The sequence below is a fragment of the Ranitomeya imitator genome, chromosome 3, assembly GCF_032444005.1.
Source record: "Ranitomeya imitator isolate aRanImi1 chromosome 3, aRanImi1.pri, whole genome shotgun sequence".
Classification (NCBI taxonomy): domain Eukaryota; kingdom Metazoa; phylum Chordata; class Amphibia; order Anura; family Dendrobatidae; genus Ranitomeya; species Ranitomeya imitator.
The window spans coordinates 726,739,754-726,759,621 of NC_091284.1; the positions used below are offsets into that span (position 1 = coordinate 726,739,754).

General features: G+C 49.2%; 1 protein-coding gene across 1 annotated transcript in view; it reads right to left on the reverse strand.

Moving 5' to 3' along the window:
- Positions 1 to 14,970: 14,970 nt before the first annotated feature.
- ESPL1 (extra spindle pole bodies like 1, separase) overlaps positions 14,971 to 19,868 on the reverse strand; it is a 61,831-nt gene continuing 56,933 nt past the window's right edge. The window contains exons 29-31 of the mRNA XM_069758766.1: positions 19,366 to 19,449; positions 19,128 to 19,292; positions 14,971 to 15,596 (exon numbers count right to left, since the gene is read on the reverse strand). Coding sequence (XP_069614867.1) covers positions 15,395 to 15,596; positions 19,128 to 19,292; positions 19,366 to 19,449 — 451 coding nt within the window. The 3' untranslated portion in view covers positions 14,971 to 15,394. The remainder of the gene's footprint in view (positions 15,597 to 19,127; positions 19,293 to 19,365; positions 19,450 to 19,868) is intronic.

A 19,868-nucleotide genomic window follows, 5' to 3' on the forward strand; every position in this document is an offset into this window, starting at 1 on the left:
AGAGCTATTTGGCTCAGAGAGTGGCGTGCAGATTCCTCCTCTAAAAAGTCTCTGATTTCCCTCCCTTTTCAGAGCGGGCGTCTTTTTGGAGAAAAGCTAGACCAGCTTATTTCCGACGCTACAGGGGGAAAGAGCAAGTTCCTCCCCCAACAGAGGCCCAAGGCTTCCTTCCAGCGCCAACAATACTTTCGCTTTTGGCCCTTTCGTAGCAGTCCAGCCTGGTCCAATCCTGCTGCCTCTTCCAGATCGGACCGATCCGCTCGCTCAGAGACGTTCGTCCCTCTTTCAGGCCGAATCAGTCCTGGCGAGGAAAACCTAGGCGAACCAGAGGGTCCAGGCCTGCCAGATTCCCTTCGCAATGACTTGGGAACTGGTCCAGTCGACACCTCCAAAGTAGGCGGACGTCTGCTTCTTTTTCAGCAAGCCTGGCTCTCCATCATCCACGACGAATGGGTCAGGGATCTGGTGTCTGGCTACAAAATAGAGTTCTCTGCCTCCCCTCCAGCATGGTTTTTCCCTCTCGTCTCCCGAGTTCGGGGGCTCAGTCTCGCGCCCTTCTTTGCGCCATTCATTCCCTCCGCCAGAGCGGAGTCATTGTTCCGGTTCTGGAACACGAGAGGTTCAGAGGTTTTTACTCAAACCTCTTCATTGTGCCAAAAAAGGACAGGAAGGTGCGCCCCTTTTTGGACCTGAAGCTCCTGAACAAGTGCGTAAAAGTACGGCACTTCAGGATGGAATCGCTCTGGTCGGTCATCTCCTCGATGGAGAGAGGGAAATACCTTGCATCAATAGACATCAAATATGCCTATCTTCACATCCCAATATTCCCGCCACATCAAAGGTTCCTCCGTTTTGCCATCCTAGAGGACCATTTCCAATTCACGGCCTTACCCTTCGGTCTTGCCACGGCGCCCAGGGTATTCACAAAAGTCATGGCGGCCGTCATGGCCATTCTTCACTCCCGAGGAGTGGTCGTGTTGCCTTACTTAGACGACCTCATAAAAGGTATGTCTTATCAGGCCTGCGAGGCAAGCGTCCGCATTACCTTGGATTCTCTTTCGCGCCTGGGCTGGTTGATCAACTTGGACAAGTCCTCCCCCGTTCCTGCCCAACGGATCTCCTTTCTGAGAATGATCCTGGACACCTCAAGGGGTCTGGTCTTGCTTCCTCGGTCCAAGAGCTTCAGCAAGGAGCCCGGACGCTCTGCCATCCTCGCCCGCGACCCATTCGGTTCGCCATGAAGATCCTGGGCAAAATGGTAGCCGCAATAGAAGCGGTCCCCTTCGCTCAACTCCATCTCCACCCCTTACAACAGGCTCTGCTGGACAACTGGGACAGGAGTCCCTTATCCCTCGATCGTCCATGCCCCTTGTCCCCGCGGACCAGGCAATCCCTCATATGGTGGACCCGGGGTCCATCTCTCCTCCAGGGGAAGTCTTTTCTCCCGATCTGCTGGCTAGTGGTAACTACCGATGCCAGTCTCCTCGGCTGGGGAGCGGTGTTTCTACACCACTCTGCCCAGGGACGTTGGACAATTCGGGAGTCAAGGCTCCCTATAAACATCCTGGAGATTTGTGCGATCAGACTCGCCCTGAGACGTTTTCACTCCCTGCTCGCGGGTCACCCATTTCGGGTCCAATCAATGTCACGGCGGTGGCATATATAAACCATCAAGGGGGTACCCGCAGTAGGGCGGCGATGCAGGAAGTCTCCCACATTCTTCGTTGGGCCGAAGCCAACCACTCCACCATTTCCGCGGTGCATATTCCGGGCGTCGAAACTGGGCGGCGGACTTTCTCAGCCGTCAGGGCCTTGCCTCAGGGGAGTGGGAACTCCATCCAGAGGTTTTCCGGCAAATCTGCCTTCGCTGGGGGACCCCGGATGTGGATCTGATGGCGTCCAGATTGAACGCCAAGGTTCAGAGTTTCATAGCTCGTTCTCGGGATCCCCAGGCTATCGGAGTGGACGCGCTGATATCCCCGTGGCATCAGTTCCAACTCCCGTACGAGTTTCCTCCGCTCCCCTTACTGCCGAAGGTGATCTGGAAAATCAAGACGGAGGGGGTTCCGGTCATCCTGGTCGCCCTGGATTGGCCACGTCGCGCTTGGTACATGGAGCTAGTTCAGCTCGTAGCCGACGTCCCCTGGCGGTTACCAGACCACCCAGATCTGCGTCGCCAAGGGCCGATCTGCCACCAGAGCTCAGGGGCCCTACGTTTAACGGCGTGGCTGTTGAAACCTGGATTCTAACTCAAGCTGGTTTCTCTCAGCAGGTCATTCCCACCATGATAAGCGCTCGCAAGGCGTCTTCTGCTTCCATCTATCACCGCACCTGGAAAACCTTCTTCTCGTGGTGCAGGCTCCGAGGTCGCCCTCCGCTTGTTTTCTTCTTTTTTCCTTGCATTTTGGATTTTCTTCAGTCCGGCTTGGCGCTGAGTTCCCTCAAGGGTCAGATCTCAGCGTTATCCGTGTTGTTCCAACGCAAGATCGCTTCCAACTTGCAAGTCAGGACCTTCATTCAGGGGGGCTCCCATGTGGTACCCCCCTACAGAATGCCGCTAGAGACCTGGGATCTCAACTTGTTCTGGGGGTTCTTCAGGAACCTCCGTTTGAGCCTCTTCAGGACATTCTGCTAACTGTCCTCTCCTGGAAGGTTGCCTTCCTTGTAGCTGTGACATCTATCAGACGGGTCTCAGAATTGGCCGCTTTATCCTGCCGGGCTCCTTTTCTGGCCTTCCACCAGGACAAGGTAGTCCTACGCCCATCTCCGGCCTTTCTCGCTAAGGTGGTCTCATCTTTTCACCTTAACGAGGACATCATTCTTCCCTCTTTCTGCCCGCAGCCAAAACACAGGGTCGAAAAAGCCCTTCATACCCTGGACGTGGTATGGGCCCTTAGGAGGTACATTTCCAGAACGGCTCATTTCAGAAAATCGGATTCCCTTTTCGTTCTCCCAGAGGGTCACAGAAAGGGTTTGGCTGCATCTAAAGCCACGATAGCCAGATGGTTTCGATCTGCTATCCAGGAATCTTATCGGGTCAGGGGCAGACCTATACCGGCGGGGATTAGAGCTCACTCCACGTGGTCGATGGGTGCTTCCTGGGCCATCCGGCACCAGGCAACGGCGGAGCAGGTTTGCAAGGCCGCAACGTGGTCCAGCCTGCATACTTTCACAAAGCACTACAATGTCCACATTCATTCCTCTGCGGACGCGGCCCTTGGCAGACGTATTCTGCAAGCGGCCGTCACGCATTTGTAGTCAGATGGTACACGGAGTTATTTGCTTGTATTGTTCCCCTCCCAGGGACTGCTTTGGGACGTCCAATGGTCCTGTGTCCCCCAATGTGGCAAAGGAGAAATAGGGATTTTTGTGTGTACTCACCGTAAAATCCTTTTCTCCGAGCCACTCATTGGGGGACGGGGGACACAGCACCCACCCTGTTAGCCTGTTCGGCTCTTTACCTTTTTCGGTTTTTGACTTTCTTTGACATGTTATACTCATGTTACATGATATATTGTTTTCTTTATCGCCTCTCATTGGGGGACACAGGAACCATGGGTGTATGCTGCTGCCACTAGGAGGCTGACACTATGCAAATAAAAAAGTTAGCTCCTCCTCTGCAGTGTACACCCCAGGGACTGGCATTATACTCTTCAGTTTAGCTTAGTGTCAGTATGCTCAGGGCACGGGTTTTCTCCATCGTGCCACGCACCTGCGCTGGGGAACTTCGCAGAGCGCTCCTTCTGGGGATACAGCACTCCATCTGCGCCGGGGATCCACAGCATCTTCCTCCAGGCCTGCAGCTCCTGGTATCCGGGTTTTTCGTCTGCCGTGAGTAGCTCTGCACTGCAGACTTACACCCCCCTCTGCCCCACTGTCCCCTAACCTACTGGCAACGGCTTCAGGTTAGTAATGGACGGCGTGGGATGTTTAGGTGAGTATTCCCCTCCCACCGATCCCTAACCTTCGGTCTATTTTCAAAGACAGTCATGGGGGGTCCCTGTGGATTCTCTGTTACAGGGGCGATCGTGGGGCGTCTCTTTATTGGGAAGTTTTCCACACTGCGGCCACATTTTTGTTCTGTGGGACCTTTTCAAAATGTCTAACTCTAAAGGGGGCCGCTCTCGTCCTCCGACTTCTTCATCTTCTGCCTTAGTCACCTACTTTGTATGTTCGTCTTGTAACAGCAAGCTTCCCTCAGGTCAGTCCTCCCCGCTGTGTCAGTCCTGCAGCAACCCGATTGTTCCCACCGCCCAGGATCCCCCGACTGCTCCGCCCGAGAGTGATACCCCCATCCCAGGCTGGGCCGCCTCTCTGTCACAATCGGTGGCCGATTTAACGCGGGTGTCTCAAACCCTGGTGTCCGCGCTGGATCGGTTACGCCTGCAGACCCCTGCCGTGGCCAGCGGGTCGCAGGAACCACCGCCCGAGCCCTCCTTGATAAGCCACGAAAGGTCCAGACAGGAACGTCGGTCTGAGTCCTCTTCTCGCTCCATCTCGCCACACGGCCCTCCCCTGCGGTCGGCGTCTCCTCGGCCCTCCTCCCCTGAGTCAGGCGAGGCACTCTCTGATGCGCCCTCGGAGGATATTTCGGAGCTGGATTTTAACCAAATCGCCACCATGAGGGAGATGGTCCAGAATCTCATTAGGGCAGTAAACCAATCTTGTGGCATAAAAGATCCCTCTACAGAACCCGCAGATCAGGCGGTTTCGTTTAGACGGGCCAAACCACCTTCCAAGTTTTTTGCCCCTGAATTCGAGGAAATCATGTCCAGAGAGAGAGAGAACCCCACTAGGCGTTTTCAGAGGGGAAAACGCCTGGGTGTGTTATATCCCTTTTCTCCGGAATTAATGCCAATTGGACGGTCTCTCCCTCGGTGGATCCACCTGTGTCCAGGCTGTCCACCAACACGGTGCTTCCTCTGTCCGGCGGAGCATCTCTGAAGGACTCTAATGATAGGGCTATAGAATCCTTTGCGAAATCAGCTTTTGAAGCGGCTGCAGCGGCTATATGCCCAGCTTTTGCTTCCACTTGGGTTTCAAATTCCATCTCCAAATGGGCCAAAGAGCTCCGTCGAGGTATCCTGGACGGGGCGCCTCCCGTGCAACTAGTGGAGCTTGCCAACCAGATTTCCAACGCCGGTGAATACCTGGTTTCTGCCTCCCTGGATGTCGCATCTTGTGCAGCTCAGGCTTCCAGCAATGCTGTTGCAATCCGTCGCACCGTTTGGCTCAAGGCCTGGCAGGCGGACTTATCTTCTAAAAAGTCCCTCACTAGTCTGCCCTTCCAGGGCTCTCGTCTCTCTGGTTCCCAGCTGGATCAAATCATTAAGGACGCCACCGGGGGTACAAGTTCTCATCTCCCCCAGGCTAAGCCTCGTCGCCCTCCTCCTAGATGGCAGTTTCACTCTTTTCAGCTTCGCTGCGTCAAACTCCTTTTCCCAGCAGCAACAGAGGCCACAGGCACGTCAGGAGAAGAAGGCGGTGTCCTTTAGGCCCACTCCGTCCTGGCGTCCTCGTTTTTCCCAGGGTAGATCCTCCAGGCCCAGGACTGGAAGATCCACCTCGGCATGACTCTCGGCAAGACTCCAGCCCAACTCCTAGGTTCTCCTTTTCAGGGACGTCTGGATTTCTGCAGTAGAGGACGCATGGGTCAGGGAAGTTGTATCCTCGGGATACAAGATAGAGTTCGCTTCCAGACTCCGGGATCGTTTCTTCCAATCCCGTCCTCCAAGAGATCCCGCTCTTGTTCCGGGCTTCTTCGCAGCCATCGCTTCTCTGCTCCAATCCGGGGTAATCGTTCCCGTCCCAGAAAAAGAACGGTTCACGGGTTTCTATTCGAACCTTTTTGTGGTACCGAAAAAAGACGGCAAGGTTCGCCCCATTCTGGACCTCAAATTGCTGAACAGGAGAGTTCGCCTGAGACACTTCAGGATGGAATCCCTTCGTTCAGTAATTGCTTCCATGGAGGCCCAGGAATATCTATGCTCAATAGATATCCAGGATGCCTACCTCCATGTCCCGATATTTCCCGGACATCACCGTTTCCTGCGCTTCGCAGTGCAACGGGAACACTTTCAATTCGTCGCCCTGCCGTTCAGTCTCGCAACCGCTCCAAGGGTGTTCACGAAGATCATGGCAGCACTGATGGCCATATTGAGAGTCAGAGGCCTGGTCCTATTTCCATGCCTCGACGACATACTCCTCAAGGCACCGTCATTTTCTCAGGCTCACGAAAGCCTGTCCATTGTTCTCGACACCTTAGCCCGTTTCGGGTGGCTGGTCAACCGGAAGAAGTCCTGCCTTATTCCTTCTCAGCGCATACTCTTTCTGGGCATGCTATTCGACACTCGTCAGACCAGAGTCTTCCTTCCCAAGGACAAGAGATCCACTCTTTGTCGGGACATGCGCTTGCTCCAGGGTCCTCGGCCTCCCTCCCTCCGATCGGCCATGAAGGTTCTGGGGAGGATGGTAGCTACCTTGGAAGCGATTCCCTTCGCCCAATTCCATTCACGTCCCCTTCAGCAAGCCATTCTGTCTCAGTGGGACAGGTCTGTCTTCTCCCTGGATTTGCCGATCAGACTCTCTTCTCTGGTCAAGCGGTCTCTCAACTGGTGGCTGACGTCACCTCATCTCCCAGGGCAGGTCCTTCCTTCCAGTTCACTGGCAGGTGGTGACAACGGACGCCAGCCTGCTCGGCTGGAGTGCGGTTTTCCGTCACCTGACGGTTCAGGGCCGTTGGTCGTCGCAGGAGTCAACTCTGCCAATCAATGTCCTCGAAATTAGAGCCATCTTTCTGTCCCTCCGCCACTGGGAAAGGATTCTCAGGGGCCTGCCAGTCCGGATCCAGATGGACAGTGCCACGGCTGTGGCATATGTCAACCATCAGGGGGGGACCCGGAGCTCCTTGGCCCTTGCCGAGGTATCCAAGATTCTCCTTTGGGCAGAGGCAACGGTTCCGGTGATATCCGCAGTGCATATCCCCGGCGTGGACAACTGGGCCGCCGACTTCCTCAGCCGCGAAGGCCTCGCGGCAGGGGAATGGTCCTTGCATCCGGAGGTCTTCCATCAGATTTGTCTTCGATGGGGGACTCCGGACGTGGATCTCACGGCGTCCCGAATGAACAGGAAGGTTCCGCAGTTCGTCTCCAGGTCTCACGATCCCCTCGCAGTGGGCGTCGACGCTCTGGCCATTCCTTGGTCACAGTTCGGGCTGCCCTACCTGTTCCCACCCCTTCCTTTACTTCCCAAACTGTTGAAGAAGATCAAAGCGGAAGGGGTGCCAGTCATCTTGATCGCCCCGGATTGGCCCAGGAGAGCTTGGTTCACGGAGCTCGTCAACCTTCTCGCGGACGCTCCATGGCGCCTTCCAGACAGGCCCGATCTGCTGTCTCAGGGTCCAATCTGCCACCCGAATTCTCGGTCGCTCAGTTTAACGGCGTGGCTGTTGAGACCGCGGTTCTAAGAGCGTCCGGCCTTTCGGACCGGGTAATTCAAACCATGATTCAGGCTCGGAAGCCTTCGTCTTCCAGGATCTACTACCGTACCTGGAAGGCTTACTTCCATTGGTGCGAGTCCAACCGCGTTCCATCCATGTCTTTTTCTCTGCCTTCTCTCTTGGCCTTCCTTCAGGCAGGACTGGATTCAGGCCTAGCTCTTAGCTCCCTGAAGGGCCAGGTATCTGCGCTTTCCATCCTCTTTCAGAAGACCTTAGCTTCTCGGCCACAGGTTAAGACCTTCCTTCAAGGAGTAGCCCACGCTGTCCCGCCGTACAGGGCCCCTGTGGACGCATGGGACTTAAACCTGCTACTGGACGTTATGAGGGTTTCTCCCTTCGAGCCTCTTAGGGAGATTCCTCTATCAGTTCTATGTTGGAAGGTGACCTTTCTTGTGGCCATCACGTCTATTCGCCGCATTTCCGAGTTGGCGGCCTTGTCTTGCCGTCCTCCGTTTTTGGTCATTCACCAGGACAAGGTGGTCTTCCGGCCCCCACCTTCCTTTCTTCCTAAGGTGGTTTCCACCTTCCACCTCAACGAGGTCATTGTTCTACCTTCCTTTTGTCCAGCTCCGACTCATCCTCTGGAGCGATCGTTGAACAAGCTAGACCTCGTCAGGGCAGTGAGGATCTATCTGGATAGAACATCCTCTTTCCGGAAGACGGATTCTTTTTTTCATCATTCCTGATGGCACGCGCAGAGGCCAGCCGGCTTCCAAAGCGACTATTGCTCGATGGATCAGAATGGCAATTTTGGAGGCTTACCGGGTCAAGAACAGAGTGCCCCCTCCTGGGATAAAGGCTCACTCTACCCGGGCAGTCGGCGCCTCCTGGGCGGTGCACCACAGGGCTTCCGCCCTACAGCTTTGCAAAGCGGCAACTTGGTCTTCCATCCACACGTTCGCCAAATTTTACAAGGTCCATACCTACGCATCGGCGGATGCCAGCCTAGGCAGAAGGATCTTGCAGGCGGCAGTGGTGAGTCCTCTGACCTGATGCAAGTCTGTTTTCCCACCCTAGGGACTGCTTTGGGACGTCCCATGGTTCCTGTGTCCCCCAATGAGAGGCGATAAAGAACAGGATTTTTGGTTGCTTACCGTAAAATCTGTTTCTTGGAGCCTCCATTGGGGCACACAGCTCCCTCCCAATGTTTCCTGTTATGTTTTATAACCGTTCAAGTTTGTGTTTATGGTTTTCAACCTTGTTCATTATCTCCTACTGCTTTCTCACTAACTGAAGAGTATAATGCCAGTCGGTGGGGTGTACATTGCAGAGGAGGAGCTAACTTTTATTTGCATACTGCCAGCCTCCTAGTGGCAGCAGCATACACCCATGGTTCCTGTGTCCCCCAATGGAGGCTCCAAGAAACAGATTTTACGGTAAGCAACCAAAAATCCTGTTATTATTCTCCTACTGCTTTTGCACTGAACTGGGTCTCTGGAAGCCAGCATGAGGGTGTATACTGCAGGGGAGGAGCTAACTTTTTTTGTCTCAGCTTAGTGTCAGCCTCCTAGTGACAGCAGCATAACACCCCCCATGGTCCCGTGTCCCCCAATGAGTGGCTCGGAGAAAAAGATTTTACGGTGAATACACACAAAAATCCCTATTTTATAATTTCGCAAAAATACCTGTCTTTAGTCCTGGAGGCAGGTCTTAACCCCCCTGCTGCACACGCCACACTGCCGTCACTCAAGGCTTCTTCGGCGCCGGGCTCCGCCCCCTCCGTGCTGTTTTCAAATCAAATCCGGCATCTGCGCTGTTTTGTTCTGCCTGGGGCAATGCAGGGGGCGCCGCCAGTCTGACCTCAGTTGCAGTCTCGCAGACTGCGCCTGTGCGGCCACCCAGTTTGTAAATCCCAGCCCTGCAGTGTGTTATGCATTATGCACAGTGCAGGGCTGGGATTCACAAGCAGGGTGGCCGCATAGGCTGCGAGATTGCATCTGAGATCAGACAGGTAGCGCTCACTGCGCCTGCCCCAGGCAGAACAAAACAGCGCAGGCGCCGGATTTGATTTGAAAACAGGGCGGAGGGGGCAGCGCAGAAGAAGCCTTGAGTGACGGCAGTGTGGCGTGTGCAGCAGGGGGGGTTAAGACCTGCCTCCACGACTAAAGACAGGTATTTTTGCAAAATTATAAAACGCTTTATTTCTGCTTTGACTGCACCAATAACTAAAAGAGCCACCTCTTTACTGCTGCACAAGGTGGCTCTTTTAGTTTTTAACGGCTGGAGGGGGTGACAGAGTCCCTTTAATTGGGAAACAGGATTGCCCTTTTATTTATTAATTACTGTGTCCCCATTGTAGTGTAGTGCAGACCTGACTATCTCCCATACAGACCAATCACAGGCTGGGCATCCGAGGACTTCTACATGTTAACACCTGCAGAACGCACTGTTACCATATAGAAGCCTTCTAAATGCTACTGTCCGGTTGCCAGTGGCATTTGAAGGGAAATTTGTCACCCCAAAATTGGCCTTTAAGCTAAGCCCACCGCCATCAGGGGCTTATCTACAGCATTCTGTAATGCTGTAGATAAGCCCCCGATGTATCCTGAAAGATAACAACAAGTTAGATTATACTCACCCAGGGGCAGTCCCGATTACGTCCGGTCCGATGGGCGTCGCGGTCTGGCACCTCCCATCTTCATACGAGCAAAGTACTGCAGTGCACATTTGCTCTGCCCTTAACAGGGCAAAACAGTACGCCTATGCAGAAGCCACGGCAGGAAGAAAAAAAAAAAAAAAAAAAAAAAAAAAAAAAAAAGAGGACGTCATCGTATTTAGATGGGAGTCGCTGGACCCGGACCGCGATGCCCATCGGACCCCCCAGGTGAGTATAACCTAGCTTCTTTTTCTTATCTTTCAGGTGACATCGGGGGGGGGGGGGGGGGAAGATTATCTACAGCATTGCAGAATGCTGTAGATAAGCCCCTGATGCTGGTGGCCTTAGCTTATAGGCCAATGTTGGGGTGACCGATTCCCTTTAAGAAATTAACCTTTTGCCTTTGCAGCCGGAAAATCTGGTTTTCTATTTTCTGCGCAGATTAAGGCTATGTGCACACATTGCGGATTTTGCTGCAGATCCACAGCGGATTTGACGATTCGGATTTGCAGCAGTTTTCCATGGAGTTTACAGTACCATGTAAACCTATGGAAAACAAAATGCGCTGTGCACATGCTGTGGAAAAAAACACATGGAAACACAGCTGTTTATATTCCACAGCATGTCAATTCTTTGTGCGGATTCCGCAGCTGTTTACACCTGCTCCATAATAGGAATCCGCAGGTGGAATCCGCACAAAAACCGCAGTGCGGTTTACCTGCGGATTTACCAAAATCAGTGCGGAAAAATCCGCACACCAATCCGCAGCGTGTGCACATACCCTGTCCGTAATGACAGAGCGGAAAACCCGCTCTACCCAAAGCGCTGCCCCCCTTCTGTACGCGCAGTGATTCCGGATGTGTTCATTGCACATATCCAGAATCTCATACATAGGGCCCTGTGATTTACCTTGCGGCGACGGAGTGTTCTAAAAAGACGCGCCGCATGTCTGTAAACGCAGGGCCGGCGGATGAGTGTTTGCACACATAGTAGAGACGGCATTTCATAAAATCCCCTCCACTATGCTGTAACATCTGAACACTGTGGTTGTACGCAGCATCCAACCGCAGCTAATCCGGATGTAATCCTGAACGTGGACACATACCCTAAGGAGTTTGTATGTTCTTCCTCTGGGTGCTCCAGTCTCCTCCCACACTCCAAAGTCATACTAATAAGGAAAGTAGATCGTGAGCCCCAATGAAGATCATGACGACAACGTATGTAAATTGTTGTGGAATTAATGTCGCTATATGAGTAAAATAAATAAACATAAGTCATGTAAGCATGCTATGATCTGGCCAAAGGTCATTGTAAAGATATGGGAATAATACCTATGACGACCTACTGTGTGTGTGTGTGTGTGTGTGTGTGTGTGTGTGTGTGTGTGTGTGTGTGTGTGTGTGTGTGTGTGTGTGTGTGTGTGTGTGTGTGTGTGTGTGTGTGTGTGTCCGGGATTGGCATCTGCACCGTCGCAGCTACAGCCACAAAATTTTGCACAGTCACACGTCTGGACCCCGAGAGCGTCATAGGCTATGTTGTGAAGCGAAATTTTAACCCCACGCGTTCCAATTCACCAAACAATTTTGCCCCTATCTACATAATGGGGAAAAAAGTGAAAGGAAAAGTGTTTGAAGCGTCGCAGCTACAGCAACTAAATTTTGCACAGTCACACGTCTGGACCCTGAGAGCGTCATAGGCTACATTGTGAGGTGAAATTTTAACCCCGCGCTTTCCAATTCACCAAACAATTTTGCCCCTATCTACATAATGGGGAAAAGTGAAAAGAAAAGTGTTGGCGGCAAATTGACAGCTGCCAGATGTGAACAAGGGGGACTTAAAGAATGAGAGTGATGGCGCCAAAGAGTATATACCGATCAGTTGCTAAGGTGGGGCCCCGACATGGGATACTCACCACACACAGGGATATGAACACACACACAAAATGCGCCACACACTACCACATGCTTGAACACATATACCACCCTCAGCACACATTTCACCACACATACACCAACCTCGCCACATAAAACTCGAAACACAAAAGTCGCCGCGCAAAACTCGCCACATGCAAAAACTAGGCTCACGCAAAACTCGCCACAAGTGCAAAACTCACCTCATGGAAAACTCGCCACACGCAAAACTTACACACGCGGAAAAATTGCCACATGCACAAAATTTGCAACACATGCAAAAGTTGCCTCACACAAAACTTGCACATACTCAAAAGGCACCAGACATAAAACTCACCACGCGCAAAACTCGCCATGCGCAAAACTTGCTGCTCACAACTTGCCACACTAACCTGTCACATGCAACTCGACACACAAAAAGTTGCTACACGCATGTTTCCACACAAAACTCATCTCACAAAAGTCGCTACATGCATGTCGCCACACACAACTCAACACACACAACTTGACAAACGAAACTCGCCCTAAAACACACACAAGTCTGGTATTAGCCTTCAAAAATAAAAATCTGATTAATAATTAGACAAACTACAAGAGCAACAAATGTACCATATAGGAAATACAGCAGCTGTCAGTCACATGACCTGTCTATTATGTGTATGTGTGAGCTAATATATACTGCCAGGGGGAGGGCTTCCTGTTGGCTGGGGATTTATCAGGCTGCCAATTTATCTTACAAACACTGAGGTAAAAATACTGAGCAAATAACGTGTTAACGAGGTCTAATACAGGAGATCACACAGGTATATACTATATACAGGGGAGATGACAGGTATATACTATATAGAGGAGATGACATACAGGTACATACTATATACAGGAGGAGATGACATACAGGTATATACTATATACAGGAGGAGATGACACAGGTATATACTATATACAGGAGCAGATTATCTACAGGTATATACTATATACAGGAGGAGATGACATACAGGTATAGGCTATATATAGAAGATGACATACAGGTATATACTATATACAGGAGGAGATGACACAGATATATACTATATACAGGGGAGATGACACAGGTATATACTATATATAGGAGATGACATACAGGTATATACTATATACAGGAGGAGATGACACAGATATATACTATATACAGGGGAGATGACACAGGTATATACTATATATAGGAGATGACATACAGGTATATACTATATATAGGAGGAGATGACATACAGGTATATACTATATACAGGGGAGATGACAGCAGGTATATACTATATACAGGGGAGATGACATACAGGTATATACTATATACAGGAGATGACATACAGGTGTATACTATATATAAGGGAGATGACAAACATGTATATACTGAGGTGAAAATGAAAAGGTGTGAGTGCAAAATGAGAGGAGTGAGGGAAAATAGTGTAGTGATCGGAAAATGACAGATGTGAGGTCGAAATGACAAGTGTTAGGGGGGAATGAGAGGAGTGAGGGAGAAAATGAGAGGTGTGAGGGAGAAAATGAGAGATGCGAGGGGAAAAATTAAAGATGTGATTGGGAAAATGAGAGGCGTGATGGGAAAATAAGAGAAGTGACGTGCTATAACTAACCACAGATATTTACTATGCCCAGGCAACGCCGGGCTCTTCAGCTAGTACAGTATATAAGTGTTACTTTCTCCAACTCTTCATTGGGATACACAGGAGACCATGGGTGTATGCGGCTGCCACTAACACCAAAGAAGAAAACAAAACAATGACTAGACATTTAAAAAAAAAAAAAAAAAAAACCCACAAATGTAGGTATACACTTCAAAGTTTTAGTAAGCGATACTGTGTTGCACTCTGCCTGGTGCCAAGCACAGAAATATAATGTATTCCCTAAAAATTCCCTTAGTAATCCCTGCCTCACTGCAGTTTGGCACCCTGCAGCCAATGCCTGAGCTCAGTGGTGACAACTCTGGCAGAGCTGCCGAGCTCAGATATTGCCGGTGTCGCCGTCTACGTGACGTCAGAGCTCCTGACAGGAGGAATAAAATGTATTTTGTGAGCTTTTTTCACCTTTGGGAGTGTTCTTCCAGCAGGTCTCTCCTCTCATAAAATTACAAGTCAGAGTAGAGCGGGGGGAGCAGGCGGAGAGCACATCCCACCTTCTTACTGTGAGCGGCGAGATCGGCCATCACAGATTTCCTTCATCTTCTGCCTGTAAGTTAAAACAGCCAGAGCACAGAGACTTCGGTGCTCCTAGCAATGTGATATGATTCTACAGCACAGCCATAAGCCGGCACACTGGCTGTCATTAATGGTGTTGTCCAGTCTAACTGCAGTTACTCTGAATCCTTACTGCGTGCACATCACACACACGATCCCCTGGTGTGGGCAGTGAGAGCGGGCAGTCACATGACAGCAAGTATGCCATATGCACATGTCCGTCCATATTCTGAATAGAGGTGTTCAGCCTCGTTCTATACAAGTCAATTGAGGGAAGCAGAGCAGATCTAATCAAAATTTGGTAGAAATATGCAAATCGCAGTTATGGTCACAGATCGCCTGCTCCCCCTGCCAGCAATATCCAAGAATCTCAACAGCAAGGAACATGCCGTAATTCAGAAGTTTGCAGTCAGAGTGACTGAAGACTTATCAAAAGGTCCAGACAATCCCTTTAACTGAAAACTACCCTTTATTTTTTTTTTCCAGAAGCATATAAAGAGTCGTTATGTACTGCTGACGAGTGGGTGGCTGGAACCTGAGACCCCCCAAAAGTCAAAACACCTCTGAAGTATACTGATGCTGTATAAGGAGTGCACAGGCTCAATAGGGAGTCTCTTAGCATGGTATAAATGACTACAAGCTGTATCATTTTTGTATTTTTTTGTAGCCGTCTGATCATCCAAAGCTAAACTAGATGCAGAGTCCGGAATACTGAAAATGAGAACAAACCATAAGAAGTAAATACAAAAGAATGTCTTTATTATGCAAGTTTATAAATTTCCCTGAACATGCTCATCCATTAGAAATATCATCTTTACGCAACTGTCATTTAAAATCTTTTTTAGATATTGTAGCCCATTGAACATGCTGCAGATCGACAAGGGTCTGGACCCCGATCACTGCACAGCTGTACAGACCCATAGACTTTCTATTAAGGTCGGTACAACACCGAGCAGTCTATTATGTGATCAGTGAGGGTCTCAGAATGCAGACCCTGCCCATCTACAGCACATTTAAGGGGCTACAACATAAAAATACTTAAAATCACAGTTACACTTTGAATTCTAAAAATGAAATCACATGTTTCAATACATAAAAAGAGTAATAAATATCTGAATTTAAATAAACACGCAATTGATCGTAAGCGATGGAGTGGTGGGCGTCACTGAAGGGCCACTGGTAACCCATACGCCACGGGAGCTGCCCCAATCATGTACTTCAGTTTGGGAGCCTGGCGAGACTTGTGCAAGTATTTCAGAATTGTAGCGCCAGGCCCGGCCTTCAACCAGCCTTGCAAGAAAGCCACCGTGTAGCGGTCAATCTCCCGGTCTGTGACATCCCACAGGTTCCCGACAACCAGAGGGCTGTGTTATAAAAAATAAATAAATAATTATAAGAACTGGACATGCAATCATTCTAAGCAGAGTCCCTTTCCCCAAAATATTACTATGTGTTCACAATCTGCAAGTCCTAAAGTGAGGGGAACATAAGGAGGCTGTTAGGTGCTGCTCACTTCCCCCATCGGGAGACGCCAATGACGTTGTGTCACCCACAAACCTGTCGTGAAGTGGACAATCAGCAGGTATCGTACATGTGGAGATGGTGCCAGGCACAGTCACCTCCCAATGTGGGAAGAACACCAAAAAAGCCTTCAAGATTGGGTATGTTAGCAGGTTCTGCACCTTCGTGGTATTCCTGCTTGGGGGGTGATTTTAGATACATGGTCCCTACTGTTCCAGGGCTGCAGCCCAAATCTCTCCCCTCTGTTCCCTCTTTATATATACGGGCTGTCAGCAGCCAATCACACATGAGCACTGCAGCCAGTCACTGGCCTCAAGGGGTATACAGCACGAGAACGAGGGCAACAACTGACTGCAGCTGTCACGTTAGGTAAACAGGTGATGACGTCTGCAGGCAGTTTACACCAGACACCACTGGCAAGAGTTGGGGGGCACAAAGCAGTAAAAGGTCGGCTAAAGATTATGTTCTCATATTACCAGCATTGGGGTGATGTGTAATTAACGATTATCACCATTTTAAGATGGAGTCACCCTTAGTCAGGTCCAATCCTCTAGCTGAAGAATGAGAGGTACCAGGAGGACAGACATTCCTGGTCCCGTTTCTACACAGCCATTTCTTTAAAAATCCTGTAGCCAACGTTCTTTATTTGTTTCTATGTAATTTGTAGCGTTCTGCTCCCTTCAAAAGGATTTATATGTCATATCCCCCCCAAGACATGCCACAACTTCAGCCCCCTTCAGTCTGAAGACTATGGCTGTCCCACAGTTAAATTTACACCCACCAAAAAGGGAAGATCTCTCATAAAATCCCCTTGAACAGTAAAATGTAAATTAATTCATATATATATATATATATATATATATATATATATATATATATATATATATATATATATATATATATATATATACATATATACACATATATACACATATATACACACACACACACACACAGGTCCTTCTCAAAAAATTAGCATATAGTGTTAAATTTCATTATTTACCATAATGTAATGATTACAATTAAACTTTCATATATTATAGATTCATTATCCACCAACTGAAATTTGTCAGGTCTTTTTTTGTTTTAATACTGATGATTTTGGCATACAACTCCTGATAACCCAAAAAACCTGTCTCAAAAAATTAGCATATCAAGAAAAGGTTCTCTAAACGACCTAATACCCTAATCTTCTGAATCAACTAATTAACTCTAAACACATGCAAAAGATACCTGAGGCTTTTATAAACTCCCTGCCTGGTTCATTACTCAAAACCCCCATCATGGGTTAAGGTACCGTCACACTTAGCGACGCTGCAGCGATACCGACAACGATCCGGATCGCTGCAGCGTCGCTGTTTGGTCGCTGGAGAGCTGTCACACAGACCGCTCTCCAGCGACCAACGATCCCGAGGTCCCCGGTAACCAGGGTAAACATCGGGTAACTAAGCGCAGGGCCGCGCTTAGTAACCCGATGTTTACCCTGGTTACCAGCGTAAAAAAACAAACAGTACATACTTACATTCAGCTGTCTGTCCCTTGCCGTCTGGTTCCTGCACTGACTGCTGGCCGTAAAGTGAAAGTGAAAGCACAGCACAGCAGTGAGTCACACAGCGGTGACTCACCGCTGTGGCTGTGCTCTGCTTTCACTTTACGGCCAGCAGTCAGTGCAGGAACCAGACGGCAAGGGACAGACAGCTGAATGTAAGTATGTACTGTTTGTTTTTTTACGCTGGTAACCAGGGTAAACATCGGGTTACTAAGCGTGGCCCTGCGCTTAGTTACCCGATGTTTACCCTGGTTACCAGTGAAGACATCGCTGAATCGGTGTCACACACGCCGATTCAGCGATGTCTGCGGGGAGTCCAGCGACCAAATAAAGTTCTGGACTTTCTTCCCCGACCAGCGACAGCACAGCAGGGGCCTGATCGTTGCTGCCTGTCACACTGGACGATATCGCTAGCGAGGACGCTGCAACGTCACGGATCGCTAGCGATATCGTCTAGTGTGACGGTACCTTAAGACTAGCGACCTGACAGATGTCAAGAAGGCCATCATTGACACCCTCAAGCAAGAGGGTAAGACCCAGAAAGAAATTTCTCAACAAATAGGCTGTTCCCAGAGTGCTGTATCAAGGCACCTCAATGGTAAGTCTGTTGGAAGGAAACAATGTGGCAGAAAACGCTGTACAACGAGAAGAGGAGACCGGACCCTGAGGAAGATTGTGGAGAAGGACAGATTCCAGACCTTGGGGAACCTGAGGAAGCAGTGGACTGAGTCTGGTGTGGAAACATCCAGAGCCACCGTGCACAGGCGTGTGCAGGAAATGGGCTACAGGTGCCGCATTCCCCAGGTAAAGCCACTTTTGAACCATAAACAGCGGCAGAGGCGCCTGACCTGGGCTACAGAGAAGCAGCACTGGACTGTTGCTAAGTGGTCCCAAGTACTTTTTTCTGATGAAAGCAAATTTTGCATGTCATTCGGAAATCAAGGTGCCAGAGTCTGGAGGAAGACTGGGGAGAAGGAAATGCCAAAATGCCTGAAGTCCAGTGTCAAGTACCCACAGTCAGTGATGGTGTGGGGTGCCATGTCAGCTGCTGGTGTTGGTCCACTGTGTTTCATCAAGGGCAGGGTCAATGCAGCTAGCTATCAGGAGATTTTGGAGCACTTCATGCTTCCATCGGCTGCTCACAGTGCCAAAACCACTGGTAAATGGTTTACTGACCATGGTATTACTGTGCTCGATTGTTCGGCCAACTCTCCTGACCTGAACCCCATAGAGAATCTGTGGGATATTGTGAAGAGAAAGTTGAGAGACGCAAGACCCAACACTCTGGATGAGCTTAAGGCCGCTATTGAAGCATCCTGGGCCTCCATAACATCTCAGCAGTGTCACAGGCTGATTGCCTCCATGCCACGCCGCATTGAAGCAGTCATTTCTGCCAAAGGATTCCCGACCAAGTATTGAGTGCATAACTGAACATTATTATTTGATGGTTTTTTTGTTTGTTATTAAAAAACACTTATTTGATTGGATGGGTGAAATATGCTAATTTTTTGAGACAGGTTTTTTGGGTTATCAGGAGTTGTATGCCAAAATCATCAGTATTTAAACAATAAAAGACCTGACAAATTTCAGTTGGTGGATAATGAATCTATAATATATGAAAGTTTAATTGTAATCATTACATTATGGTAAATAATGAAATTTAACACTATATGCTAATTTTTTGAGAAGGACATATATATATATATATATATATATATATATATATATATATATATATATATATATATATATATATATATATATATATATATATATATATATATATATATATATATATATATTTTACAATGGACTGAATCCTTACCATCCAGCCATCAAGTACTTCAAGACTATGCCAGTCCCTTCCAGGTCTCCTCGTACCGCTAAGGCAGCACTGCTACATCCAAACAGCAACACCACCGCATTACAATCCAATCGCTGCAGTGTCTGAGCGTCCAAGAAGTGTACGCCTGCGCCATGTCCCACGTAACTGTACAGAGGACACATTAGTCATGGACTTGTGTGGTCTCATCAGGATCACAAGTTCTACATCATATACTCACATATAGAGATCCTGATTAGTCAGGGCAGACTGGAGCTCCTCAGACTTTGGAGTGGATCGGATTACTCCTTTCCATCCAGGCTCACTATAAAACAATTCACAAGGTTACTGAGGGATGTTGCTGTAATATACCTTAAAGGGAATCTGTCAGCAGGTTTTTGCTAAGTAAGCTGAAGACAGCACGCTGTAGGGTTTAAAACACCGATTTCAGCAATGCCTCTCTTATGAAGCTCAGTGGTTTTGTTTGCTTGTAATGATGGTTTTCGCACCAGGAGCTTATTGCTGGACACAACAGCACTGCATGATAGTCCGACACGCCCCCTCCTGTGATAAGCAGCTCACTGTCTATAGACATTGTATATGGAGAGCCATTGGGCGGGGGCAGCTTTCTCAGCTCTGCTGTATTAGATCTAAAAACGGCTGCACCCAGTAATCTAAGTGATACATTGTTGGATTCAGCTTCTTCTTGATTACATCCGGCTGCCCTCAAAGGGAGTCTATCGG